This window comes from Carassius carassius, chromosome 4 (genome assembly GCF_963082965.1).
Source record: "Carassius carassius chromosome 4, fCarCar2.1, whole genome shotgun sequence".
Taxonomy (NCBI): Eukaryota; Metazoa; Chordata; class Actinopteri; order Cypriniformes; family Cyprinidae; genus Carassius; species Carassius carassius.
In genome coordinates this window covers 31,227,327-31,255,136 of record NC_081758.1, presented here as the reverse complement: position 1 = coordinate 31,255,136, position 27,810 = coordinate 31,227,327, and the positions used below count along the sequence as shown (strand labels likewise).

Sequence of the window (27,810 nt, the reverse complement as noted above, 5' to 3'; positions counted from 1 at the left end):
TGTTGTGAGAATTTCGTTGTGTTGTGGCTTAATGTATTTGTGCTGTGGCTTAATGTATTTGTGTTGTGGCTTAATTTCGTTTGTGTTGTGAGAATTTCGTTGTGTTGTGGCTTAATGTATTTGTGTTGTGGCTTAATGTATTTGTGTTGTGGCTTAATTTCGTTGTGTTGTGAGAATTTCATTGTGTTGTGGCTTAATGTATTTGTGTTGTGGCTTAATGTCGTTGTGTTGTGAGAATTTCGTTGTGTTGTGGCTTAATGTATTTGTGTTGTGGCTTAATGTCGTTGTGTTGTGAGAATTTCGTTGTGTTGTGGCTTAATGTATTTGTGTTGTGGCTTAATGTATTTGTGTTGTGAGAATTTCGTTGTGTTGTGGCTTAATGTATTTGTGTTGTGGCTTAATGTCGTTGTGTTGTGAGCTTATGTTTGCTTTTTTAATGTCGTTGTGTTGTGCACCACTAGGCCACCGTATTCTGTTGATGGATGCGCATTCTGGATTCCCAGACATTACAACAACAGCGATGAGAAAAAAAAAAAAACTGGACAAATCATTCACTCTTGATCAATGTGAATGCATTATGGATTATGAGCAGTCATTTATTCAATTTCTGTACCTAAAAACTTATGCTAGACCTGCCTAAAACAAACTAAAAAAAAAAAACTGAAAATCACTGCTTATGTTTGTATCTTTAGGCTACTCTATTGTATTTATTTGTGCTGTTGCTTGCTTGTAGTTGGATAGATTCTTCTTCTTTTTTTTATTAGAAAGTATAGTTTTTCCATAAACATAGCACATACTGAACCATACCGAAACCGTGACTCTAAAACCGTGAAACAAACCGAACCGTGCCACCCTTAGTGTATAGTGTATCATTTGGGAGGCAACTTGTTTTACTGTATGTGTACATTGTGTTTTATTATCTCAAAGACAATATCAGTCTAAGTGCAATTCCTTTTTTTATTAGGGGTAGACAGGTAGTCCTTTAAACTGTTTGATCTGAGAATCCAACACATCATAATAAAATCATAGTTTTGCTGAAGTTTTGCCTGTAAAGCAACAGATCCTAGAATTTAAGAACATCATGTTTGCCTGTCCAAACAGTCAGGCTGTACCTGAGAGAGAGAAGGTGGGATGTTAAACACAATCTCATTTACAAGGCTGACACTAAGGCAGAACACAATCAACTTCACCAGTGAATAAAAACATGAATAATGCTTTAAATTTGGCATCTTAATATAAAAATGTGAAATAATCCAAAGCACAAATAACATTGTCATTATGGAATTCCTTCTATCTATGCTTTTCATGGTACAAATAAAGCCCATACTTCCCCTTCATTTGTCTGAGTGACTGAAAAAATTTACTTGGACAATCGCTATCAAAAAACATCTTAAGAGAGGGAGAAGACTGGTGAAGAGCACCATCTTTGTAGAATAGGCCTCTAATACCCCATCACAGTCCTCCAGTAAAGAAATGAGTTGCTATAAGAATTTAAAAAAATTAAATAAAAATCACTTTTTGAAATCCAATTGTATTCCTTTGTCTGATTTCACAACTTCTTTAATCCAGTCCTGCAGAGTTATATCACAGTCAGTGTCAGGTGGGTGAGCCATAATGGGCTCTTTTGGATCTTGACCCCTGAGAAGTACATCTGCTTCATTCATCTGTGCAGAACCTCAATGAAGAACAAAAGGTAGGAAAAGAAAGCATCATCATAACACACATTATTTCTTAAACTCGATCCTGATATGGTCCCAAGAACAATGAAAGAGTAGTGTAGGAGCAAAGCAAACACTTCTTCATACTTGTAACGTTACTCACCTCGTAGAGCCTCTGTGAGTTTGCTTTTTTACTGTTTGCTGCATGATACCACTCAATATCAGCAGCTTCTGTTCCTTGTATTGTCCCCTTGTTGAGGAAATATTCCAGTGTAAGTTCACTCATTGGTCCAACGACTATGCAACGAACGTACTATGTTTAGTTTAGCCCTAGTGATTGTACACTGATTATTTTTATCTGGACCAATGCAATGACAGTGTCTGATTGGACAGCTAGAAACTTAGCTTTATTACCTTTGGTGTTTGACAGTGATGGTAGTTTGAGGTAGCAAACAACCAAATAGGCTGTTGTGATAAGATAACTGTTGTGCATAAGTTAAAATGCTACAATTCATGTTTAATTAAACCCATATATTGTTATAAGTAATATACTTTTTCGAACATACCATTTACATTACGACAGCTTATACTTTTAAACATTACAGAAACCGGTAGCGTGAAGCATTATGGAATATATAGTTATTCAGTCTATGTCCTCTGCATAGCTCGCTTTCACTACGAAATGTACAGTACCAGTCAAATGTTTGGTTATTTGGAATATTAATTAATTATTATATTTATTAATAATAATAAAATATTTTTTATTAAAACACAAAAATATTATATAAAAAATTATTATATTACCGAGAAATATATATTTTTTTTTTTACAAAAACACACACAAGTAAGTATGTCTGTATATAAAGAAACAGTATAACTTAGGAACTTACAGAGCATTCCCAGAATTCCCTGGGAGAACCATGAAATTTGTTGGCTGGTCCAACACATCAATTTAAAAATGTTTGAATTAAATTTTTCATTTTGTAGAATTTGTAGATATATATTCATAGGATTAAAAAAAAAACTTTTGCAAGCATAAGCTGTTTGACCAAATGGTATATAATGTTTGTCCAAACATTTGACTACAAAAATGTCAGTATCTATTTAGCATTATAACTCTTCTGAAGCTATAGAGATAAAAAATTTAATGGAGACTGTTGACGCATAGTTTTCCTTAGCAATGTTATTCAACTTAGATTTTTTTTGGCTTTTGATGCATAGATGGGGGAGGATTTAATTTTATAATCCATTTAACTGTGCATTATGTATATTAGATCCTATCAACTTCATTGAGCACTTGTGGTTAGAATCGAGGGTATTTTCAGTTCAGTTATTCTGGGTATTCTGGGTTACCTGATGTTCTGGTTTCCTAGGTAATGGCACATAATATGAAAATATTGCAGGTATTTGTCTTTTGAAGTAATACAACATGAAACTTAATTCTTGTCTCATTCTTTTAAACATCTTTATTGTCAGGTTTAGCTTCTCTAATTTCAGTGGAAGGCTGATTTGGTTAGGAGGTCTGCTCATTATCATCTGCAGGGCTGTCAGGTACAGTGAGATCTGCAGAGCATCTACGGTCTCTTCCTCTGCTCCATTCACTCTCCTCAGAAGCCTCTGTTTTTGTTTTACTGTCTATGTGTGAAAGGCCCAGCTCCTCTAGCTGCATATGGAGACGTTTTTCTAAATCCTTAGTGTTTTGTGCCAACATGTAGCTCACCTTCCTCTGATGTGCCAAGGCTTCCTCTTTGTCCTTTAACTTAAGAGGGAAGACAATCAAAAAGTCAAGCCAAATGTAGTGTTAAAGTATATAGAAAAGTATATAAAATCAAAATAAAATCAACATATAACTAAAAGTACACTGACCAGATCAAGCAGCATATGCAGCGTTTCATCTGAATTGGCTGATATCTTTCCTTCACTTGTTATGGGCAGAAATTTTTTCAGCCTTTCACCTACACTGAGTGACCCCTGTTTCCCTTTAAAATAATAAATAATATTAAATAAGTAATTAATAAAATGAATTACTTGAAATAAAAAGAGTTGCACTGTAAAATAATCAAACTCAAAACTAATACCGAACTATAACTACAACTGATATAAAAATAAATCAAACATATTCAAAAATAATTAAAAAACTAACATACCGTAAGCACAATTCATAAAAAAGTTCAACTAAAATTGAAGTAATACAAAACAATAAAAAACTGATAAAAACTTTAATTATAATGGTATATGAAGAATACCAAAATAACACAAGACCCTAACTTGAGCCAAAAAAGTATAATTTACGATTCCATTGTTGTCAGATTTTATTGGTGATTTTACATTCCTTTTAAAAACTGTCACTCACATTTTTGAACATAGACTTTATAGTGCACGATCCAAACTTACATTTTTATAATTCATGAATGAAAATATTTTGTAACATGATATTGATGTACCATTTACATGGTAATGCAATGTCTGATTTTAAAATGGGTTTTAAAGGATGAATTCTGAGATTTTAAGTTTTCATTTGATATATAATTTCTGATAATTTCTAAAATGTGATAGAGAAAAAGGCAATGAAGAAGTCTTTTTTTTAACAAAAGGTCAGAACTCCTGTTATAATGTAGATTTTTGAGGGTGCACGCTTGTCATAAATTAATCTATTACTTTTCCTACATAATTTTTTACAAAAGACATTGGTAAAATATATATTTGGGAGTCTTAGACCTTTCCAACGATATATAGTTTGTCAAGATTAGATTAGATTTAATTGTAATATAGTGAAGTAAATGTAGGCATCCCGGGTGACAGTTAAAGGGTTAAACTAAATCTTATACTAGTTTTAGAGATATGAAATCGACATATTACACTGCATGATTTTTTTCTCAGTTTTAGCTATCCAGCTTAGCAACACTTTACCTCTCTCATGCCTTTGGTAGTGCGGCTGGTGTCTTACGGTCTCAGCCTGCCGGAGCACGTTCTCACCGACTCTCCTCAACTGCTGCTCAAAGGCGATGCGGAAAGCATCCATCATGACGTATGCCTCCTCCTTCCTCTTCTGCTGTTCCTCCAACTAATGCAGACAAATACATTGTGTTACAAGACCCTCAAGAACAAATTAGCAAGCCAGCACTGTAATAGATTTAATACATGCATTGGCTAAATATGAGGGTTAATTTGCAAGGTAATGAAACAGAAGTATTGATCAATTAAGACAAGCACCTCTTGCTTGAGCTGGAGAACCTGTTTGCGACTTGCAGCAGCACTTCTAGCACAAGAGCACGGCTCGCCCCCATTAGAGTTACACTGACATGCCCCATACACCGCTAACTGAGAGATAAGAGGACAGAGAGCTGTTTACTACAAAATAAAGCTATTTAAAACAGACTATAATCCACCAACATTACCTCTAGCGCTGAACCGTCTGTTCTCCGGCTGCAGGGAGGCTGGGTCCTCTGGTAGTCCCTTCTTTCCTTAGCACTGAGCATGGACAAAAGCTCCAGGCATTTTTGGCTCAGGGCTAAGACACAAAATGCATAAATACGCACTGGAAACAAACCAGCAATTGGGTCCTGAAATAAAAGTAAGAACTACGTTGTGACTTACAGGCATTCTCTGTCATTTGCTCCTGATGTTCTCTCATTTTCTCCTTTAGTGCTTTCTTTAGGCCTTCATTTTCTGCCAGCACCCTGAAGTGGTAATGACATGAACCAGTGAGATGTGGGTATTTTTAAAGTGACATAATTTTAAAACAGGCTCTATTTACTTCCTCAATACATAGCTTGAGTCTTATTGGGCATGTTATTAAAAAAGATAAATTCTTAATTAAAATGCTCTGCAAATGTGCAAAGCAAAATGGTTGCAAATATCATTATGATGATTTTTAAGTCGCAATGAAACTGAAGTAGCAGCAAATCTTCTTCTGTATCAAGAGAAGTCTTCTCTCTGTCACCAGTTTTCACATCATGCCAACTTTAATAGTGTATTTTTGCATGGGTATACCTCTCATACTTTAAACTCCATGAGTTTTCCACGTTCTTGAACTGCACCTGGTTAAAAGTGATCTCCCATTGCAATGCATTAACCTCCTGTGTGGAAAATAATTCACAGGAATGAGATCATATTTTCAGGAATAAGTTTGAATTAAAAAAAGATTAAAAGCTGTTTAGTTGATGTTTGAGTATGACACCTTTTCTAGGGCTTTGTTCCTCTCTTCACTCTTCTGAAGCAATATTTTAGTATGACAAGTTGCTTTGTCCAAGATTGCCTTCAGGGACAAATGTAGCACAGGGCTTTAAACCACTTCATAAATGACCTAATTAGACCTAATAATGATATAATCATATTTTGAAGTACCTGTCCTTGCAAGATCCTAAGAGCCTCATGTTTTCCCTCCAGGTGGCGATGAGTGACCTCCAGTTCTGTGCGTAACAGCTCCACTTCCTGATACAGAGTGAAGATTTACATACACCTGAGACATGTTCATGTGTGAAGATGTATATCTTTTATTTACTCCATTCAAAACTCACAGGGCTGTTATTTTTCTGCAGCTCTATTGTGTGAGATATATTTTGATATATATTTGATTTTTAGTACGTTTACCTCTGTGACCTCCTGTAGTCTTCTCTGCAGCTCTTCACTTGTGTCCTCAGAAGAGCTTTCTACAAAAGAATGCAGTTACATTTAAAAAGCAGTGTTAGCACATGGTTTTCTAGGATTGTCAACACATCATATCCTGGTAGCAGTGTGGTTCTATTGAGGAATATTTGTTTAAGTATAGAATTACTCAAGGGAGTACACAAAGTTCCCTCCCTGATAAAAAAATAGCAGGTGTTGACTTCAACAAACACCGCAAATCAACAGAGGATTAAGTGTTTGGAGTGGGATATTACCAGGAAGTTATCCTCTTTATAATAGCTTTAAAACTTAACTCACTTTTATCATAAGCTAGATACAGTATAGCTTAGTCTGCTCTGTGCCCGTGAAAGAATCAAAGAGGTTTGACTGTTTTAAATGACTTTAGATGCCAGTCCAGAAGACTAACCCGACTGTCTTTTCTCCCACCGTGCAGCTCGTTCAGCTTCCAGTTCTTCCCTAAAAACAGCATACATGGCTCTGCATGATGTCCAAGAGAAGGGCCCATTGCTTCTCTCGCTGCCCCCTTTGAATGGTAGTGACTGAGACAGGAAGTCTAGAAACTTCCCCCTGCTCTTCATTTGTGGGAGATGGTCATGATGTCCCCTGGATTTGGCACCCATGCCATCACCTAGATCCCCCTCTCTCATGTCATCTTCTGTGGGGCACTGAGGGCATGAACCCTCACCTTGCATCACGAGAAACTAAAAAAGAAGAAAAAGAAAGAAGGAATATCGTCTGAGTGAATATAGACAAAAAAGTACATCAGTCATGTTAAGTACTACGCACGTGTAAAGACATTAAAACTGAAATCTATGTAAATATCATGTTTGACAGTCAAAACAGGAGACATGGAAAGGTTAAATCGAGCGCGATAATTTACCCTACTGGCCAAAGCAAAACGAAACTTTTATCATTCCTTGAGAGTTAGACTAATAAGGTTAGTCACTACAAAACCTACCTTTACATACCTTTACGAAAACCTGTCCGTGAGGGGACATGAACAAGGGCGAAATTCTATTTCAAGATTTTCCGCTCACTTTGACGAAGTGAAACTTCATGAAGGGAGGTGTCCGAGTCTGACACAAGTGCTTGATTACAGAACACACTATATAGATCATGAAATATCGCCATATGGCGGAGGTTTTCGAGCGTTACAGTCCCACGGATCTCCAGTGAGGTATTAGCAATAATAACCTGCATCAAAATCATAAAAGCTAATAGTATTTTCCTTTCCACTTTTGAGTTTCCACCTGGACGATTGTCTAGTCTTACCCATGAAATGAAATGGGACAGATGAGCAATATATGAAATTAAATTAAAAGATTTAGCTGTACACTGGGTACAACTTTAACCACATTTATACTGTACATCTAAAATATACACGGTCTATTTGAAAACACAAACAATAACAAATATATGACATATACCTTTCCACAGGCTCCCATGACAACATAAAACTTTAATCATGGCTGTAAATTGTCATACTATGTTCCATTTTTTTTTTTTAGATATTTTCATAAATATCCTTTGAAGATGAAAAAAACACTGAAACTATGTACAGAACAAGTACATTTCAACACAAGTAAGAACATATGAACAATTCTCTACAGCAACATACTGTGCTGAAGCACATAAATATCTACTAATAACTAGCATCTTTAAAAAACTATATGTACATATAACCTAACAGTACAACAATTGCATCTGGGCAAGTGATATTAAATATGTCCATGTGAACAGTCAATCACTGTCATATTCCTCAATTAACAGGTCTTCCTCGTTCAAAAGGGCTTCAGTGCTTGTGGGCTGAGGCTGGCTGCCAGAAAGTTCCCCAGAAGGATCCTGGCTATTTGGCAAGCTGGGCTCAGTTGTGGCATTTCCTGGTGCAGATTCTGGGTCAAGGGACTGAGCAGCAGAAGAATCTTCACGTTCACTGTCAGCATCCAGAACGCCAGGGTCTTTGTCATTAAGTGCTTCAAGTCTCAGCCTGAAAATAAAGCCATTTATTAAACCATTTCAGAAATATTTAAAATGCAACAACACTTCAAAGTTTGGTATATCTCACCTTCCAGGAAGCCTCTTTTGAGAAAGATGGCCAACATTCTGAATGAAGGCTATTTGAGCTGATATGAGACAGATAAAAAATATATTAAATAGAACAAAAAGACAAAGCTGAATTATGCATGAGAAGAAATGCACCATTCATTTTTAACCAAATTTCACCTTTGTAGGAGGCTGGAAAATAATAAATATTTAAAGTTGAAAGATTATAGCATGCATATATATTTGTATAATTTGCAGATACTAAGGTCACATGGTCAAAGGTCACACCTTTATTTCTCATTGGGTTGGTGAGCTTTGCAAGATAAGGCACCAGTTCTGTCAGGAGGCTCACAGGAGTAAGGCAGAAATTTAAGAAGAGCGACTGTGCAGTCTGGAAATTCTCTCGATACTATTAGTTAAAATATATAAGCATAATAAATTATCAATTACTTTAAATGCTGAATAATTCAAGTACAACACAAAGATGTTGATAAAGTTAAAAAAAAATATATACTATCTTGTTTATGTGTAGCCAGTGTGGTTTATGAAGAGGCCTGAATCCAACAGTGGACTGGCTTCTGGCTTGTGCTCGAGAAGAGTTTGAGTGCATAAGGCCTCTAGTGGCCACCGATGAGCCATATTCCAACATGGTCGACCTTGACTGTGAAAAGATGAACACCATGACAACAAAATAAAGTTGTTGCTAAGGTACTACATGATGACAGTCCTCAGGAATCAAATGTTATATCTGCAGTACAATCTGAGTAACCCTGCACATCCCTATGTGTGTTATTATGGAAGTCCACCAGCATTTGCACTCACGCTCCACTCTGCTGTCAGGAAGTCTGCATCAGAGAGGTACTCGCTGGCTCCTGCTATATCCTCTACATCCGAAAAGAAGTCAGGGTAGTTCTGGTGCAGGTAGAGGTTGAAGAACGCTCAATGACAAGCTGAGGGAAAATATTATAATCAAAAGATTGTTAGAACATTAAAGCAGCTTAAATGTTTTTCATTGTGTAATTTACATTATAAATTCATATTTACTTCTGGATCAACAAGTAGTTTGTCCCTTTGATGATCTGTTAAATGTGAAGGAAGCTTGAGTGCTTTCATAGCTTTCACCTAAAAATCACACGTTATACACTGGTATAAATATGAATTAATTTACACACAGTTCATGATGTACATGATGTACAATACATCACAGTAACAAGAAAAAAACATTTTGTCAAGAAAGATTAAAAATGAGAGTTGAAAACGACTAACGTTTGCAGTAGAGGATTTTCCCTAAAGCTCTGAACAGAAAAAGTGAAGCATCTTTCCCTCCAATAGCTGGGCTTTCATCCTGCATGTCTGTTGGTTTTGAAGACTTGCTCCTCCCCTTTGCCCTTTCGCTGGGTTTTGATGCAGGTTTGCCTTTCTTGGAAGCCCAGAGTCTTCTCTCCAGACAGCTGTCTGAGAATTGACAGGAATGATTGCATAATTACAGTTTACATACAAGAATTACTTTTTTTCTTCTCTATTTTAAATTATTAAATATTTCTAATATAAATGAAACATTACCTAAATGTGTTCAGTAACTATTTTCTCACCAGTAAATGAAGAAAACTGCAAGTTGTTGATGGCACAGCGAATATCTCCTGAACTTCCTGAGCAAAGAAGATCTAAAGCACCTTTATCAGGAACAGAGATCCTGCCAGAACTCTGCAAAGACCATTTAAAGATATAGATGTGCGAAGATGGATCTCAGAGTCAAAACTATCTGGTCAGAAGATGCAGGAAAAACAAACCACACAACCTACCTTTCCTGCCTCAATAGTTACAATGCGGCTTAGGACCTTCATCATACTGGTGGGGGCCACAGGGTTAAAACTGAAACACACATGTTTTACCTGTGACGACATTGGGCTCGGATATTTCTAACTAAAGATTTCTGGAAAAATTCATTTTTGTACCTAATGTTATGAATTTCAAGTTCATGCAGAACATCTTTAAAGAGAAGTCTGGAGTTCTTGTCCCCACTGAGACTATCAGACACAATCAGGACCAGTGGGCACCGGCCCGTCTTAACAAATTGCCTGAATGAACAAAGCAAAAACAAGGACACTGGTATACAAGATACAAGTGACAATTAATTATCAACAATTCTTCAAAAATATAGTGCTAGTGCTCACCTGAATATGTCATGTAAGCACCCTGGCTGCCTATAGAACTGGTTTTGAAATTCCTGAGATAAATCAAAAAATAATGGGAAAGTGTCACTCAGCATCTCAGTGTTAATTGAACATTATGTTTAATTTCTCTTCTCATCGTCTTTTTCATCAGTTGCTTTTTAACTCGCCCAACACTTTCTCTTTCGCACAGTTTATTTCAGATTTATTTAAAGTTTCTGTATTTTTCCACATCAGTAATATTTCTGAAGCGTAGTTCTGTGCAGCACCTCTATAAGAATTATTTTCCTGTCTTCAGTCACTTTTTCTCCGCTCATTTGTAGACGGTTGTATTTGTTTGCTCGTAACAGAAACTCTTGGAATAACTCTGTTTGTGAGCTGCCATGGAAACTGTTAAACCTTGAATCTGTTAGAATAAAAAGGTCAGATAAACAAGCTAACAAGAACATTTAATAAAATACGCAGACACCAAGATATAACTTATCATTTGCTAGATATTACATACAGTGTCACTATCTGAACATCAGTCACGACTAGTAAGAAGAAGACTTCTGACTAGAGCTGAAGATCTTTGCCCGAACCCGACAGGACCCTATGGGACCCGACGGGTTCGGGCTTAATTTAGGCCTATATCATCTTACACGGGCTCGGGCCGGGCTCGGGCTTGCGCTCCGGTTTGGGAGGTAAACAAGCGGTCATGTGATGTGCTTCGATTAGCACGAGAAAGATGCGAAAATGAGTGCTGAGGTGTAACGGAGGCTTGCCTCTGGTGATTACGTTTTGATTGCACCAGCAACTAAAGCAAAGTCTGAGGTGTGGAAAAGTTTTGACCGTGTTTATAATGAGAATAATGAGTGAATAATGACGCACCATCAGTGAGCGCAGGAACGCGCTGAAGACATCTACAGTGGATTCAATCATTTTCCAAAAACATGTAGACCTAGCCTAATCTCTGTGAGTAAAGGTTTTTCAAATGATAAATAAATATTAATTGAGTCTTAAATGCATAATGTGGACAGAGTATTTACGCTAATGTTGGCATTATTCTTTTATTAAATATCATCTGCTAGTGCGAAGCAAATCCAGCGGAGCCTTTATCTTAATTTGGTTATTGCCAAATACCCATCTTAATTTAAAATTTATCTTAATTTAATTTGTTAAAAATGACTCGTTTTTATTGGTGCGTTGGTCTATTTAAAGGTTAAATGAGCCTATGTCTAGAATGCTGAGATGTTACGATGTCCAACTTCCAAATGGTCTAGTCTACGTTAGTTATGAATAAATTATGTTAAAACATGTATAAATGACTCATTCTTGGCAAAAGAGCTGTGTGTGTGCGCACATTTAAATAATGTCGGGCTGTAGACGGGTTCGGGCTTTAAAAAAGCTGTCAATCAAAATGTACTTGTCGGGCTCGGGTCCTGTCGGGCCTAACTCTTAAGGCCCGATTACAGCTCTACTTCTGACCTGGATCAAAGCTTTGTGTGTACAAATCCTCCGTTTTGTATTGAGAGGTGGTGGAGGGATTTGACCACTCTTGGATCTGAAAACCCAAATCCTTGGCAAGGACTTGAACAGTTGCTGTCTTCCCACATCCTGAGGGGCCAGTGAGCAACAGAATGGCGCCACCCTGTGGAGACATAACCACAGATAAATCAAAGAGTGTAAAACAATTCCCAAATGATTAAATAAACATACATCACCCAACATACTTGTCAGACCTTTTTTGATTTGTCCAAATGAACTCTCAACCAGCTTTCAACTTCTTCAACTTTCTTTTTGTGGACTACCAATTCGGCCTGTCAAAGAGAAAAAAAAAACATTTAAGTGGAAATGCTTGTAGATTGAAATAACAAGAGCAATATGAAAATGTTAAGTAACCGACAGATGTGTTCTTAGGGGCACAATCTATCTCAGAGTGAATAGTTTGTATGACCAAGACTGGAGTACTCAGCCCTACTCTATGAAATCTAATTTACTGTAGTTTTTAAATCAAATTAATCAAAACACACTTGAAACAGTCATAAATTCTCTTGAAAAAGTCATAATTTAGCTTTGCTTCAACCACACACCTAAAAGTGTTACAGAGGTGTTGGAACTAAACTGCAGGAAGATCAGTTTTCCAAGAAGTGTACCTAGAAACCCCTGAGCTACACAATTTCTGTACCTGTGATTGGGGAGCATACATATCCACCCAGGGCTCATCCTGGTCTGGTTTATATGCTTCACTTGAAACACTGATCTGGCTGCTGGACACATGAGGATCTACTTTCCTCTTCCTGTATATTTTCTCTGCTTGGTCCCGAGTAGTTTTGCTTTCCCCTGAGAGTGGCCTCTTTTTCAGGGACCTGTTCGTTACTCCCAAAAGTTCACCAAATGATGGTTCCACCCAGCTGTTTATTTTAACAGGAAATACAAGAAGAACACATGATACACATCAGCACCAGTTAATTCAGAGCATCCACATAGATTCTCAGTGAGCAAAGGACAAAAAAAAGATGAAAAAAATATTATACAAATACATTATATATGTATTAGGGTTATGCCGATAAACGAAAGTATCGTGAAATTAACTCTTTAATGGCGTTACAAATAAAGTAAAGACAAAAAAATAACATCCATAGTGGTTCTCACGATAATATCGTGTATCGTCGATCTCAAGGGCTGACGATATGACGATCTGAAAAATGACCATATCGCCCAACACTAATATATATGCAAGAATGACCTAAAGTACTTTCAAAGACTTTACATACTTTTCCAGAGGACTGCTTTCCTCCCAAAGACAGCTCTGACATCATCAATTCTGACGTCCCCTTCAGAAGATGAAAACCAAATCATTTACTATAAAAAGGGAAAGTTGGGATTCACCTCTGCAAGCTTACAAGATATGCACAGTAGTAAAGATTAGTGTAATTGTCTAACGTATAATACAAGTGAGGCAAACAGAAAGTTATATTCTATTAGCATTAAAATCAGCTGCATGCTACCAGAACTAACTCTCACACCAGTAAGCCCATCATTTAATCGAAGCGTTATCCGGCATTTTGTCCAAATATATTAGTCAGAGTTCTGCAAATTCGCTACTGACCGTTAATTTAGCTCGACATAACGAAAGCTAGCAGTCACAATTTATCAGGCCGTATCAACAAAACCATGGCTACCACGCTGTTAAGGCAGTACAGTATACACTTACCCTGGTCATTTCTACAGCTTACATTTGTAGAACAACAACGCAGACTATTTGTGACTGCAAGTAAGAAGTAATATTGTGCTAACTATCCCTTTAAAGCTGTGGCGAACCGCCCCTCTGCTGGCGCACGCTGATGGCGTCATCAACCACGCACCACAATTGTCAACACGTTTTTAAGTTGATCTGTGCTGAAACAACCACATAAGAAGATATAACCAACGGATTATTTAAATATCATATGTTTTTGTATGCTTATTGATACCGAGTATCCAGCTGAGATTAGTGTAAATCGAGTTGTGTTGTTAATTCCTCTATCTCCACGTGTGATATCTTGCAATGAGAATCATGAAGAGGCCAAACATCCTTCTCACAGGTAACGTAACGTAGTCCTGTTTTGACACTGCGAGTTTTGTATTTTTTCAAATAATCTACATCACGATTATGTACTAGGTTGTACCCTGTCATACAAATGTAGATTGAATGTATTTAGCAGGCATAGCAATAATCAAAATAATAATAATTGCTAAACATTGATATACTTCCTCATGAAATGGCAGGAACCCCTGGTGTAGGAAAGACCACTCTGGGCAAAGAGCTGGCTCAGAGAACAGGACTAACCTATGTGAATGTTGGTGATTTGGCACAGGAAGGTAAGTTATTGTTCTTTAAAAATAAAAGGTATTTAAAAAAATTTGTTTAAAAAAATATGGTCTCTACAGGTCAGTTGTTCGATGGATTTGATGAAGAATACCAGTGTCCTATTTTGGATGAGGACAGGGTATGTACTATTGTAATTGATCTATCTGCCATTTTTTAATTAATTGTTCCCTCTTCAATGTGATGATGTATAGTACAGTGCAATCTTGAACTATTTTATAGTGTTTAATTAGATAGGGAAGGGTATTCAGCAGATTATTGAAACCACACTGATCACCAGTCAGTCAAAAGCAAATCCAACTGGCTGCACGTAATGTAAAAAAAAAAAAAATTGTTAAATACAATTTAATTTTTTTAGGTTGTGGATGAGCTGGAGGACAAAATGGGAGATGGAGGCATCATTATTGATTACCATGGCTGTGATTTCTTTCCTGAACGCTGGTTTCACATTGTTTTTGTCCTCCGCACGGATAACACCAGTCTCTACAATCGTCTTGAAAGCAGGTTTGTGTTCATAACAGTTAAAAGTATGTTCATTACATAGGCTATGTGATACAGTTGTACAGTTCAGCAGTCATTTACATGCTGTGTGGCTGTATGTTTCATGATGCAGTGATTTAATTTGATATCTTTCATATTCAGAGGATACACAGGAAAGAAACTCCAGGACAATGTGCAGTGTGAGATTTTCCAGACTATCTATGAGGAAGCCATGGAAGCCTACAAGGAGGAGATAGTCCACCAGCTCCCCAGTAACACTCCTGAGGACCTGGAGAGGAATCTGGAACAAATTGTTCAGTGGATTGAACAATGGATGAAAGACAACAATTGACTTTATTACATTAAATGTCTTCATTATATGTGATCGGCTTAATCACTATTTGAAGTTATGTCAAAGGAGACAGACATCACATTTCATAGTTACTGTTGCCATAGACAGAGTATTGTTCTTTTCACTACCATTGAGCTAAGGACTTAAAATGTGTGGGACTGTTAGAAATTACTCGATTTGAAATAAGTTAAACTTGCTTCCAAAATGAATGGAAGAAATAAATATTTTTATAGTCTATTTAAAAGAGCCTTTTTTGTGGACTTTTATTTGTTTTGTTATTCTCTGATTAAATTATCCAAGATAAGTTAACATTCTTTGATAAATGGGATGTTGTTTATTTGCCACCAAATACCAGAAACATCTGTTAGTAATTGAAATTTAGGACCAAATCTAATTCACAAAAATAATGGTAAATGGCGTGGGGGTTTCTTCTCAAAAGATGGATCATAATGTTCACAAGTACATCATTTATACTTAACATAATTAGATTAATTTGGCAACTTTTAAACTTGGCTACCCTAAGTCTTATTTCTAGCAGTGAAAGAGTCATGTTGGGGAGTCGGTTTTATTCACTTTCATCAGTCTATTAAATTTGCCATTTATACTTTTGATTTTTAATTTTATTTTCCCTCTTATTCTCCACATTAATGCTTTATCAACAATCAAACCATCATATCTACTTCTAAAGTTCCTGCATTATCCAGTCCCTCAGGCATACCATTAAATGTAAGGATAAAAATAAATGGAATGCCTGTGAGAAGAATGTTTTGTCTCTTCATTATTCTCATTACAAGACATCACACGTGTAAAATAATGCAGTTAATAACACACCTCATTTTACACTAATCTCAGCTGGATACTCTGTATCCAGTTTATAAGGTAATTTTGTTGCCTTTTCGGTGCTGTGTAATAGATTTTTTTTTTTTTTTTTTTTTTTTGCAAATTCTAAAAGACTGCCAAAAAAAGTCACTCAATTAAATTGTAACTGGAATATGGTGGCCACATTAACAAAATTCAACCATTTAGCCAACCAATCCATGGTAGAACCCCAAAAATTGAGGGGGAAAAACCTTAAGACAAACACCGATGGACAGGCAAATCTCGTGGTCTCGGGAATCCAGTTGCTTCGTTTTTACAATGCTCTTGGTGTTAATTGGCACCAAGTGGAGGACTCAACAAAACCTCGTCGAAACCGTGATGAGCCGCAAATGTTTGAAGTGTAAACAAGGGATAACGTTTTAGGAGTGGTAAATAACCGTTAATGTTGTCAACACAGTGTGCTCTCTTTTTTTAAATGCACAGTACAGTGTCTTCCTCTAAAAAAAAACACACAGTTTGTTTTGATAGATCAACTGATTTTTTCATACATGGAGTGTTTCTGTTTCTTTCCTTGTGAAACTGGTATGTATTGTGACGTCACATACTGGGGCAGGGCAAGTCACGTGATCGATTCCTCTTCACCTGCAGCGCCAGTGGCGGAAGACAGGTGAAAGTATCTGTACCAGGTAAGAGAGCGATGTTTTCTAATAAATAAATATTTAAGCAAAAATATGTAATCCACACCTTCACAATTTTAGCGTAGATAATAAAAACGGTCTCACGGTGCTAAATTAATGCGTTAATTCATTTTGGATTACTTCAGAGCTTGTATGCATTAGTTCTGTTTTATTTCTTACATGTTCTTTGTTGACAGGCAGGTTTCAAACCGCGTTAAGATCATGTCATGCAACACAGATTTTGTGCCATCGTTTTTTATAAAGTCACATTTTGCTAGATATTTTAACTCGTTATCTAAGCTCGCTTGGCCAGGGTGTAACTCACTTGTTTATTTTTATTTCAGGAAGCTTTGTAAGGGGAAAACACTGTTTAAAATCACCCTGTGAGGCAATGTAACTTGTGTACCCAGGTAAGACCGTCATTGACTTCAGAGTTTGGTAGTAGCCTACATTGACTAAACCCTTTAAAACATTTGTTTTTAATGTGTAAATGTAATTATTATTAAATAGTATTCATCATTTATTGGTTATAAACCATGGCATAACAATAATTATTGGCTTATTAATATCATATATAATTTAAATATCAATTAATCCTTACTTTTATGTTTGTAAAAAATTTTCAAATGACATGATGTCAGTATGTATGTGACACAAGGCTTTATAATAAAGTGGATAAACTTTCTGATCCTCAGTTCACTCAGCTGCTAAGAACCATCCCCATGTCTTTTGGAAACGGGTTAGCTCCCCACTTTGATTGGGTCCGCAATATGCCTCAGTATGATGAGGTGCCCATCGGCTCCATGCCGTGGGGTCAGCAGGCTCCTTACCCACTTGGTGGTGAAGTAGCAGCATGCAGCTATGGCAGTTTACCACCACCACCACCACCGCTCCCCGAAAACCCTCCTGTTGGTCCAGATTTCTACCCGAGTGATGTTGAAGACCAGGTGGATGATGCCATGGACATCAAACCCATCCGACGCTTCATTCCAGACTCTTTGAAGAACTTCTTAAGAGCCAGTGGCAATCAAGGCAGCAAGAAATGGACCTTTCCACCACCACCACCTGATGTGAACACCACCACCGAAGGCGTCCCATGCTCTCCTCCACACTCACGTGCACCGTCACCTACAGCCCCGAGCTCTTACCTAGACCCTTATGGAGGGTCTGGAGGCAGCTACAATTCAAGGAAGGAGCAGGCAATATTATTGGGGGAGCCACTGGAATCAGTTTCTGGCCGCTCTTTGCAGACGGCTATGACTTATAGTGAGAAGGTGGAGGACTACAATCAGCGCTACGCATATATGAAATCCTGGGCCGGACTTCTACGCATTTTAGGATGCGCAGAGTTGCTTTTGGGGGCTGCTGTTTTTGCGTGTGTCTGTGCATACGTGCACAAAGATAATGAGTGGTTTAATATGTTTGGTTACTCCGTGCATCAGACGTATGGGGGAGGTTATGGGGGATCAGCAATGGGTGGGATGTATGGAGGAACTGGGAGTTCCTACTCCGGACCCTTGACTCCTTTTGTTATTGTGGTGGCTGGAATTGCCTGGATAGGGACTATCATTCTATTAGTGTTAGGAGTGACCATGTATTATCGTACTATTCTACTAGACTCCAGCTGGTGGCCAATCACAGAGTGTGTGATAAACTTGACATTAGCATTGCTCTACTTGTCAGCTGCAATTGTGTATGTGCGAGACACAGTCCGTGGAGGTCTCTGCTATTATCCACATTTCAACGCTGGGCCCAATGCGGGCTTTTGCCGAACTGAAGCTGGGCAGAATGCTGCCATCATCTTTCTCTTCCTCAACATGCTGTTGTATCTTGTGGGAGCTGGCGTGTGTCTTAAGCTGTGGAGACATGAAGCTGCAAGGATGCGCAGAGAGAGAATGAGTCAAGATGTAAAGTTCAAATCATGTGTTCTTTGAAACTAATTAACTTAAAGAGAAACATAATGCTCAAAATGATTTTCCTATTTCAGTCATAGCAATAAATAATCTCAGACTTTACTAATAAAATCTAATTTGCTTGCTCTTCTGTTCTTATTTGTATTTAGTTTAAATCAGAAGGACTTCCGCTCAATATGGTAAGCAGTTGAATTTTAATATCAAGAAGAACATTTTCATATTTTGAAATCATTGCTGTAATGTACTATTTGTAATCTCAGATTGGTGCCGGCTCAAGTGTCTCTGTGCCTATCCAAACTGCTCCAGTAATGGCCAGTCCAGAATCTTATGATGGCATACCTGTCAACCCAGTTATGATGGAACCAGAGATCTTAAGGGGTTATATTCCTGCTGGGCACATCCCCAAACCTGTGGTCATTGCAGACTATGTGGCGTGAGTTTCAAAGAACACAAAATCAACAAATTAACTTCAGGCTAATTTATCCAATATATAAACTCGATTTTAATGATGTTCAGAAACTAGTGCACATATTTAAGACTGATTATTGGTGCGCCATGCTTTTTTTAACCTCTCATCCCTTTTGTGATGACTATATCTGAATGTTCTGTCTAATCTTTCTCCTCACAGAAAATACCCCACCATCCGGTCTGATGAGGAGAAGGAGCGATACAAGGCTGTGTTTAATGATCAATATGCAGAATATAAAGAGCTGCATGCTGAAGTTCAAGTCTTAACACAGAAGTTTGAGGAAATGGATATTCTGATGAGGAGTCTACCACAGCATCCTTCCACCCAAATGGTAAAGGTTTTAAACAGCATTTGGCTAATTAATTATTATTACACTTGAGGTTTTTATGAGCTTATATTATTTGAGAAACTGCATGGAATATTTGTAATCGAAAATTAATCTCATGACCATTGAAATTAATTAGTTAAGAGACAAAGATGTGTAAAATGTATCTGAATACATTTATCTGAAATCTTTTTTTTTTTTTTTAAGAAAATAAATGTAAATATTAATTGGTTTTCCTCCCACAGGAGCAAGAGAGAGTCAATAGCATTATTCATGAGTTTAACAGAAAAAAGGCTGTAAGTACTGTTTGTCTGTTCTACTTCTAGGAGTTTTAAAGTAATATACAGAAGACATGTTTGGTATTTTACTTTTCCCAGAAAAGATAACCTATGACCTATGTTCTACACGTTGCTTTGACCTATTTCAAAACCTTCATCATCCTGTTGCCTTTCTACATTCTTTAGTCACTGCAAAAGAATGGTATCTGTCTCCATTTCAGAGTGACAGGCAGTAGAAACTGAAAAACTGGAAATATTAGGGGGACGTCAGTAGAGCTATTGACAGATTTACATACTTCCTGTTTGAAGATTATTCTACCTGTTTCTGGTTGTAGGACCCAACGTACCAGGAGAAAAGGGAGAGATGTGAATATCTGAAGAGCAAACTTGCACACATAAAGCAGAAAATTCAGGAGTATGACAAAGTCATGGACTGGAATGATGGTTACAGTTAAACAGAACAAAAAAAAAAGTACTGTCTGAAAGAAAATTGTCCATGGCTATACCATCAGAAATTAACAGTGTTTGGTTTGCTCTTGGTTGGTATTGATATAATTTCATATTGATTTCAATAGATCAGAAAAGTATAATGAAGGACATCTACCACGTCAAACCCAGCACTGAATATTTTACCTTCTTTATTACTGACATGTCTTGTGAAGCAACATCAGCAAAGTTTTTTAATATATACTGTACATTTCTGTACATACTTTTTATTTTAGAAGTAGGTAATTTGAAGGAAATCACTGTAATCTTAAAAAAAAGTGGAGAATATGATGTACATAGCTTTCAAATTTGTATTTGTTTAAACAGCACTATCTCTGTAATGATCCTAGATTACTTGGTAGTTTACAGTTTTGCTAGTTTAATTTTCAGTTTTTTTGTGTGTGTGTGTATTTTATACTGTCATTTATGTTATGTGTAAATGTTTTTAACCACGTTACTCTACCTTTTGAATTTCATAATTTTTATCATTGATATTGAAAGTGGATAAAATAAACAAACCTGCCTCCTCATTTTACTGGCAAACATTGTCTTTTCAGCAAAATAATGAACTAGTAGTTTGTACTTCTCATGCTATGCTACACGGAACAGTAGTAAAGTAATCTCAATTTTTACTGGCTTGACAGCTCTGAAGGTATCAGGTTACAAGCTGCAATGGACTCTATGGAGAAAAGGTGCTCATTCACCTTTTTGTGCAAACCATATTCCTCATGAATCCTGAATGTGGTGTGTAATAATCTAGAACAATGCTGCTTTAATTATTGTTAATATTTTTGTCAATTTATGGAAATTGAAACCATAGTTACATTACAGTGTGGAGTCACACGTTGAACTAAGGAGACTGACAATTAGCAAAGCACTTAAGAATAACTTGCTTTTTATTTCCAATGAAATTATGATTGGGAAGGATTTAAAAGATTCCTCCCAGATTACACGTTCATGATTTGGGCAAGCAGAATATCCATTGGTCTTATACATTACTTGCATCTCATGCGCATATGAGATAGAATATAAAAGTTTTTTTTTTTTTTTTCAGAAATTGTCTGATTGTTTACTAGTATAAATTTAACATAAAATGGCCCTAGCCTGAAAAGTAGCTAGATTTAAATAATAACAATTTTTTTATTTTTAATTTACAGACAATGTATTCTGAAAGTCGCTCCTATTGCATCAGAAGTGTCCGCTCAGCGCGCGCACGTTCAGGGCGGGGCTGCACCTGTGCAGGTGAGGATGGGGGAGGCTGGTTTCACTGATGTGTCCTGTGAGAGGCAGCTGATCTATGAAAGCTTTCTCAGTATTTAGTGAGCGTTTCCTGAAGCCTGAACGTCTTGGGAGGCCTGTCAAATACTTCTATAAGAAGAGAGGAAGTGTTACAAAATATTTACCAGCTTTGACAGCTTTTGTAAGGAAGAGGGTGAGTGATTAATTTATTTTCTATTTTCTAGTTTGTTTTTAAATATTCCCAGCTGAATACTGTAGCATGTTCTATTTCATGTTGTCGATTGTCGTGTTGACTAATACGCCTATGTTGCGCGGAACTAATAATAAAAAAAAAATGTGTATATATATATATATATATATATATATATATATATATATATATATATATATATATATATATAATTAAATAGTTGTAAGCTAATCGTCTTTGTGTTCTTTGAGAAGCATGATTTTTCTCCGTAATGTGGTTATTTATGTAATTTTCCAGGTGTAGGTGTACTGATTCTGAGGATATTTAATCACTTAATCCAACTGAATGGATTTTTTTTTTTTACTTGATCTCAAACGCTGATATAATATTCTCATATTTCTTTGCTACAAATTGAAACATGTTTGAAATCTGCAACATATCCCTACACAAAGATAATAAATTCAAATGATATTAAGAGGGTTTTGCTAAACCTACTACTACCAGGCTGTGAGGTAGCCTAGCTTTAATTGTAATTGGATAAATTTAAACCAGTAAACATAATTTAAAACAAATATGGAAATTCATAAAACACAGACTAACAACTTACAAAATCTCACAATTACAGCAAAATGATCTAAATTATAGTCCAAGTATATTAAAACAGCATAACAATCTCTGATCAGCCATATTTTTTTTTTATAAAAATTAAATAAATATATGAAATTAATGTATAATTACAGTAATCAAAAGACTCTCATTTTTAAAAGGAGACTTACATTGTCACTTCCGAAATCATATGACTTTATCTTATTGGCTATATGGTGTTACAGCACAACACACCTTGGTCGGTTTTTTACAATTATATATATATAATAAAGAATCATATTCTGATTGCAGACTCATTAATAACTGTAATATAAAAAGCCACTTTGTATCTAAATTTGAATCTTTGTATGTGGATTAACAACAGTGCATTAATTCATCATATTGTAGTGATTCATCAATTATATTTATTCATTCTTACATTAGATTTCAATCAGACATCCCTGTGAAGTTTTTCCAGGAGGCTAGCATCATGCCGAAAAAATCAAGTCATCCTCATGCATCTGGTGGCAGACAGTAAGTTGCATATTAGAGAATATATATGTAATTATCCTTTGTCAGTACAGGCAAGTGTTCTTCACTGAATCCTTACTGCCTCGTTCTGATGGTGTTATGATCTGTTTTTTTCTGTTTTCACTTTAATTTTAATTAAAGTTCAATTTGTTGTGTTTTGTCATTTTTAATTATATAGATATATATATAGAGAGAAAGAGAGAGCGTTGTAATTTTTTAGTTGATTTAGTTGTAGTTATTTTAGTACTTCGAATTAAACTTAAATGTTGCCTTTGAAACTATATGAGAGAAAATAAGTTTGAGATATTGTTTTATTTTAATTTAATTTAGTTAAAATTTATTTGAATTGTTTTTATGGTTTAAAATTTTGTTTTACTTAACTATAATAACTCCTGGATCTGAGTAGTTTTAAAACATAATTAGTTAATAGTTTTTCTTTTACTCATCCATATTATCTCACACTGTCATTTCAGTCATCACCGATCCACCCATCGCACAGCTTCTTACCACCCTGATGAAATGCTTCACTTTTACCGCTGGACATCACCCCCAGGTGTCATGAAGATTTTGTGCATCATCATCATCATTTTGTGTGTTGCTATGTTCGCCTGCATAGCCTCCACACTGGCATGGGACTATGATGCCAGCGCAATGGGCCTTGGGGGTCTTGGGATGGGCTATGGAGGCTATGGAAGCGGTGGAACGTCTGGCGGTAGTGGGAGTGGTGGATATGGAGGAAGTGGGAGTGTCGGAGGCGGCACATACATGGATCCGAAATCAGGCAAGGGCTTCATCATCGCGATCGCTGCAATCACCTTTATTGCTGTGCTCATCATCTTCATCCTGGCAGTGTCGAGACAGAACGCTGCACAGTCTCCCACATTCTACCTGGCCTCCATCATTATTAGTGCCATCCTGGCTGTACTAATGTTCATCGCCACCATTGTGTACCTGGTCGCTGTTAACCCCACTGCTCAGACATCTGGATCCATGATGTATACTCAAATGTTGCAAATGTGTGCACAATATAAGAACCAAGATCAGGCCTCTGGGATCTTTCTCAATCAATATTTATACCACTACTGTGTAATGGAGCCTGAAGAGGTGAGCATGTGCTCCTGACAGGGAGCAGGCCATCTTCATAAAAACATTTGTTCACTTCAGGCTGGCTATTATCTGACACAACTTAAAATGTTTCAGTTGTGTAGAAATGCTATTAGAGATTCATGCAAATACAGAAACCAGTTCTGTATTGTGTTGTTCATTACGGTTTTTAAAGTATTATTTCTTTTTTTCTCATCATTACAAGGTCATTGCTGTTGTTCTTGGGGTTCTGGTTGTGGTCGGATTGATCATCTTACTTGTATTCGCTGTGAAGACCCGAGGGCAGATCAGGAGATACGGCAGAGAGCGTGTTCTGTGGTATGATGTGAAGACCATCAACAGCGGTCTCACATCTAGAGGCATCGGAGAATGGGTGAGAGTTTTCACCAGCAAATTCCTCAAAATATAAGATTCATATACTGTTCATGTTAGTTCTCTGTTTTTCTTCATTCAGTACTATGCGTGGATTTATGAGGTCATTAAATTTAATAGTTTTTGTAGCACTTAGGTTGCACTTCTATTACATATTTATACCCTAAAATGCTTCTTGATGCATATTGTTTTATTTTCAAGAGTTGCTATGTGGTGCCTATAATTGGTCCACTGTTTTGAGCAGTATCATTGGACTAGTATTGCAATTATAAGACTCTTCCACGAAGAGAAGTTTCAGAGAAATGTTTCTACGAAGAGGTGTTTTTATGTCTAGTTTCTGGGCGTGTTCTCTTAGGCACTTTCACTTGATGTGAAGCATGATTTTGGTACAAAATTCCATGATGAAATACATGATTGAACACTTGATTGTGACTTAAAAGTTTATCAAATGGTTGGTGGCAACTGTTAGATTCCCATCTTAGTGTTTTTAGGTCAATCCATTGGCTTTGTTCCTACATGGTTTGTCACCAGGTGAGCAGTGGTAGTTTTGTACTTTATGTCCTGATGGTATTTTTGGAAGTGGTGGAACCGGTTTTGCCTGGCTTTAATGTTTGGCCAGACTATTTACCATACAAAAAGAAGGCTGGGTGCATTGGGGAAACAGAGAAGCTAAAGTAAAAGGAGCCTACAACAACACTTACAGGAATTACAGACTACCACATGACCGGTGAAAATATTTTGAGGCTATATGGAGGGGTGGGGTATTATTAAAAAACACTCAGAATGGAATGTTAAGATTGCTACTAACCATACTTGTACCCAGAGTAAACAGGTTTCAGTGTATCAATTTATCATTAAATGCACATTATGTTTCCAAACTAGAATGTCTTAAAGTTATTTATTTATTTATTTGTATAAAATGGCTAAATATGACGTTATTTCTTTTTCTTCAGGTAAATAATGTGTCTGGAGACCCAGAGGCTTTTGTCAATGACCACAATGACCGATTTAGTGTTGCACAGCCAATGGTTCACAGCCAGAAGCCAATTTACCTTCCAAGGTACGTCATATCAGTACTTGTAATTTTGTTGCAAAAACAAATGCGTAGAAAAATATTTTCATATTACTGTAGACTTTGTTCAGTGATTTTGCATTGATAGGGCTTTGCTGTTTTAGAATATGATTGGTTATTATAGATATGAACTACATTAGTAGTGGTTTACTTTTTGTTATTATTTTTTAAATAATGGTTAAAATGAAAACATCTGCATTAATAATAGCGAATTAAAACTGTAAACAAAGTCACGCCGCAAGCAGAATGAACACCATTGTTAATCAGCCAAGCAAGAACAGACCGGCTCAAAATGATTGGCCTGCTCAATAGTAGTCTGTCACTAGACTAGGTGCCACAGAATGAAGGAATCCAGGAAATCGTGTCCATGTATCAATAGGACGTGGTGGATTTTGTTTTGTCATGAACACGAATAACCAGTTTCACAAACTGATTATGTGAACTGACTGTAACTATTGTAATCACAAAGCTATTCTTACTCTGTCATTCACAATCAAAATTGTAATAATATCACAGCCAAGTTATTAACAACATTTCTATTGGTGTTATTTATTTATTTTTATCAAAAGGGGCTCTGACTTGACAAGCTCTTTAAGTGGAATGAAGGGCAAACTGAGAGACTATGAGCCTGAGTCTGGAGATGAGGTGGACACTGGATATGAAAGGTGAGGAAAATCTTTTGAATTAGTTGTTCGTTTTGGATCACGTTTTTCAAAAATTCTCAGCATTTGTTACTTTATGCAATCAGTATCACTCTTACCATATTTCTCCCTTTACCTCTATTCTGTGCTGCCATGCTCTCAGTGAGTATCCTCCCATCATTAATGAGAAGGAGAGGCTTGAGTACAAGAGAGAGTTTGACCGAGACCACATGGAGTACAAGCGTCTTCAGGCTGAGCTAGATGATATTAATCAGGGCTTGGCAGAAGCAGATCGAGAGATGGACCGCTCACAGGAAGGCAGCCCACAGTTCATGGTATGTTATCTATAAAATGAAAACTGCTCTTCTAAAGGTTGGATCTCTTTCTATCTTCTGACTCTTAATATTTTGAACTCTGCCTGTCTGTCACAAAAATTAACATGTTTCAGTTTATGGGTGGTGTAAGGTTACTTAATCTCACAGTATCTCTTCCAACTTAAAAAACGCTCTTCTTTAACAATATTAAGCATTCATTTAACATTATATCTTTATCTGTTTTTATAAATTATTATTATTATTGTTATTAAAATATGTTACATTAATATGTTACTCACTTTTATTCCCTAAAAAGGATGCCATGAATGTATACAACAGGCTCAAAAGTTTGAAGAAGGTAAATTATTTTAGTGTCCTCTTTTTAAAACATTTAGACTAGAATATCATGAATTGCATAATTAGTCACAGCTGCTAAAAATAACTGTGTTTATAGTAGTGAAAAATATGATATATGTTTATAGATACAAATCTAAATGCTGACCTGTTTCCTTTCTCACAGACTGCAGACTATCAGATGAAAAGGAAAAGATGTAAACAGCTGAAGACGAAACTGTCCTTTATCAAAACAAGAGTCAGCGACTATGACCACAGACAATAAAAACCTGGCAATGGAAACTCAGGAGGGTATTTTATGTCACATGTCGGGTTTTTCTCAGGACATTACTGTATCTGTATTTCTGTATTAAAAATCTGCATCACTGTATTATTGCCAAGAACTGTATGGCAGCTGTATGACAGAGTTTTGCTTTTGAGCCAAACTAAGCTTGATCTAAATATTGTGGTATCAATGAAGTATTTTGTTTTATTTTTTAAAGCTAAATTAAGTCTCTTTTTATCTTTTGCTGCAGACATTTAGTCAAGTCAATGATTGTGTATCTTAAAACTGAGCAAGACTGTGGCCACTTTTTGTTGTATTTTAAGGGATCTCCAAGCAAAGAGATTCTAATGTTGTTTGTTATAATGATGTCTTACTGTATTTTTTTTAACCTTCAAATTTTTTTTTAACTTCTTGATCAATCTGTCACCAGAATAGCAATCTATTTTGTTGTTGTTGTTAAAATAAATTAAACACTTAGAATCGGTGTGAGTTCAATTACAAATATATCATTTATATAATGGCTCTTTCAGACAATTATATCAAATCTATAAAGAATGTGTCGTTGAACAGTTTTAATGTGGCAGGCTAACTGTGTTGACTGTACATTACATTTCTTGCTTGTATTTTTGTACATAGTAAAATAAAGCTACTCAATTTATACATTTCTTTGTATATATTCATTTTAATTAATTAATTAATTAATTAAATTAATTAAACCGGGCAACTAAAAGATAATCATAAGCTTATGTTTTATGGATCCATACATGGAACACGTCGGTCCTCCCACAACTCGGAACTATTGTTCGCATTTTGTACCGGTGGAACATCACGAGTCGACGGACAAGGGTTGCACGAAAGTAAATAACGGTTGTTTTTATAGTCTGCTGCGTAAGTTATATATTAATATGTCGTTAACTCAAAAGTCGAGTTTATAGACATTTTCCTGTGTTTGCTGTTATTATAAGGTTAATTTTGAAAATCTATACAACGTAT

General features: G+C 36.3%; 4 protein-coding genes and 1 pseudogene across 4 annotated transcripts; 3 read left to right on the top strand and 2 right to left on the bottom strand.

Annotated features, from left to right (window-relative positions):
* Positions 1-3,098: 3,098 nt before the first annotated feature.
* On the bottom strand, positions 3,099-7,276 carry LOC132131012 (coiled-coil domain-containing protein 125-like). Its single transcript, XM_059542968.1, has 12 exons — positions 7,256-7,276; positions 6,694-6,988; positions 6,252-6,310; positions 6,006-6,092; positions 5,839-5,916; positions 5,652-5,737; positions 5,256-5,338; positions 5,057-5,169; positions 4,872-4,979; positions 4,569-4,722; positions 3,525-3,637; positions 3,099-3,417 (listed from the first exon to the last, which is right to left on the bottom strand). The coding sequence occupies exons 2-12, from the start codon at positions 6,977-6,979 to the stop codon at positions 3,172-3,174; spliced, it is 1,413 nt and encodes a 470-aa protein (XP_059398951.1). The 5' UTR covers positions 6,980-6,988; positions 7,256-7,276; the 3' UTR covers positions 3,099-3,171.
* A 640-nt stretch (positions 7,277-7,916) lies between these two features.
* On the bottom strand, positions 7,917-13,678 carry LOC132139770 (cell cycle checkpoint protein RAD17-like; annotated as a pseudogene).
* Positions 13,679-13,823: 145 nt separating this feature from the next.
* ak6 (adenylate kinase 6) lies at positions 13,824-15,492 on the top strand. The gene is made up of 5 exons (XM_059548374.1): positions 13,824-14,067; positions 14,252-14,344; positions 14,414-14,472; positions 14,710-14,855; positions 14,994-15,492. Exons 1-5 carry the CDS (start codon positions 14,031-14,033, stop codon positions 15,181-15,183), a joined length of 525 nt encoding a protein of 174 aa, XP_059404357.1. The 5' UTR covers positions 13,824-14,030; the 3' UTR covers positions 15,184-15,492.
* Positions 15,493-16,572: 1,080 nt separating this feature from the next.
* Positions 16,573-20,579, top strand: LOC132139764 (MARVEL domain-containing protein 2-like). The gene is made up of 8 exons (XM_059548367.1): positions 16,573-16,688; positions 17,024-17,089; positions 17,375-18,586; positions 18,742-18,771; positions 18,853-19,025; positions 19,221-19,392; positions 19,632-19,682; positions 20,000-20,579. The coding sequence occupies exons 3-8, from the start codon at positions 17,402-17,404 to the stop codon at positions 20,117-20,119; spliced, it is 1,731 nt and encodes a 576-aa protein (XP_059404350.1). The 5' UTR covers positions 16,573-16,688; positions 17,024-17,089; positions 17,375-17,401; the 3' UTR covers positions 20,120-20,579.
* Positions 20,580-21,423: 844 nt separating this feature from the next.
* Positions 21,424-27,477, top strand: LOC132139765 (occludin-like). The gene is made up of 9 exons (XM_059548368.1): positions 21,424-21,582; positions 22,609-22,698; positions 23,169-23,799; positions 24,005-24,172; positions 25,125-25,231; positions 25,813-25,908; positions 26,048-26,219; positions 26,515-26,556; positions 26,719-27,477. The coding sequence occupies exons 2-9, from the start codon at positions 22,655-22,657 to the stop codon at positions 26,815-26,817; spliced, it is 1,359 nt and encodes a 452-aa protein (XP_059404351.1). The 5' UTR covers positions 21,424-21,582; positions 22,609-22,654; the 3' UTR covers positions 26,818-27,477.
* Positions 27,478-27,810: the final 333 nt, after the last annotated feature.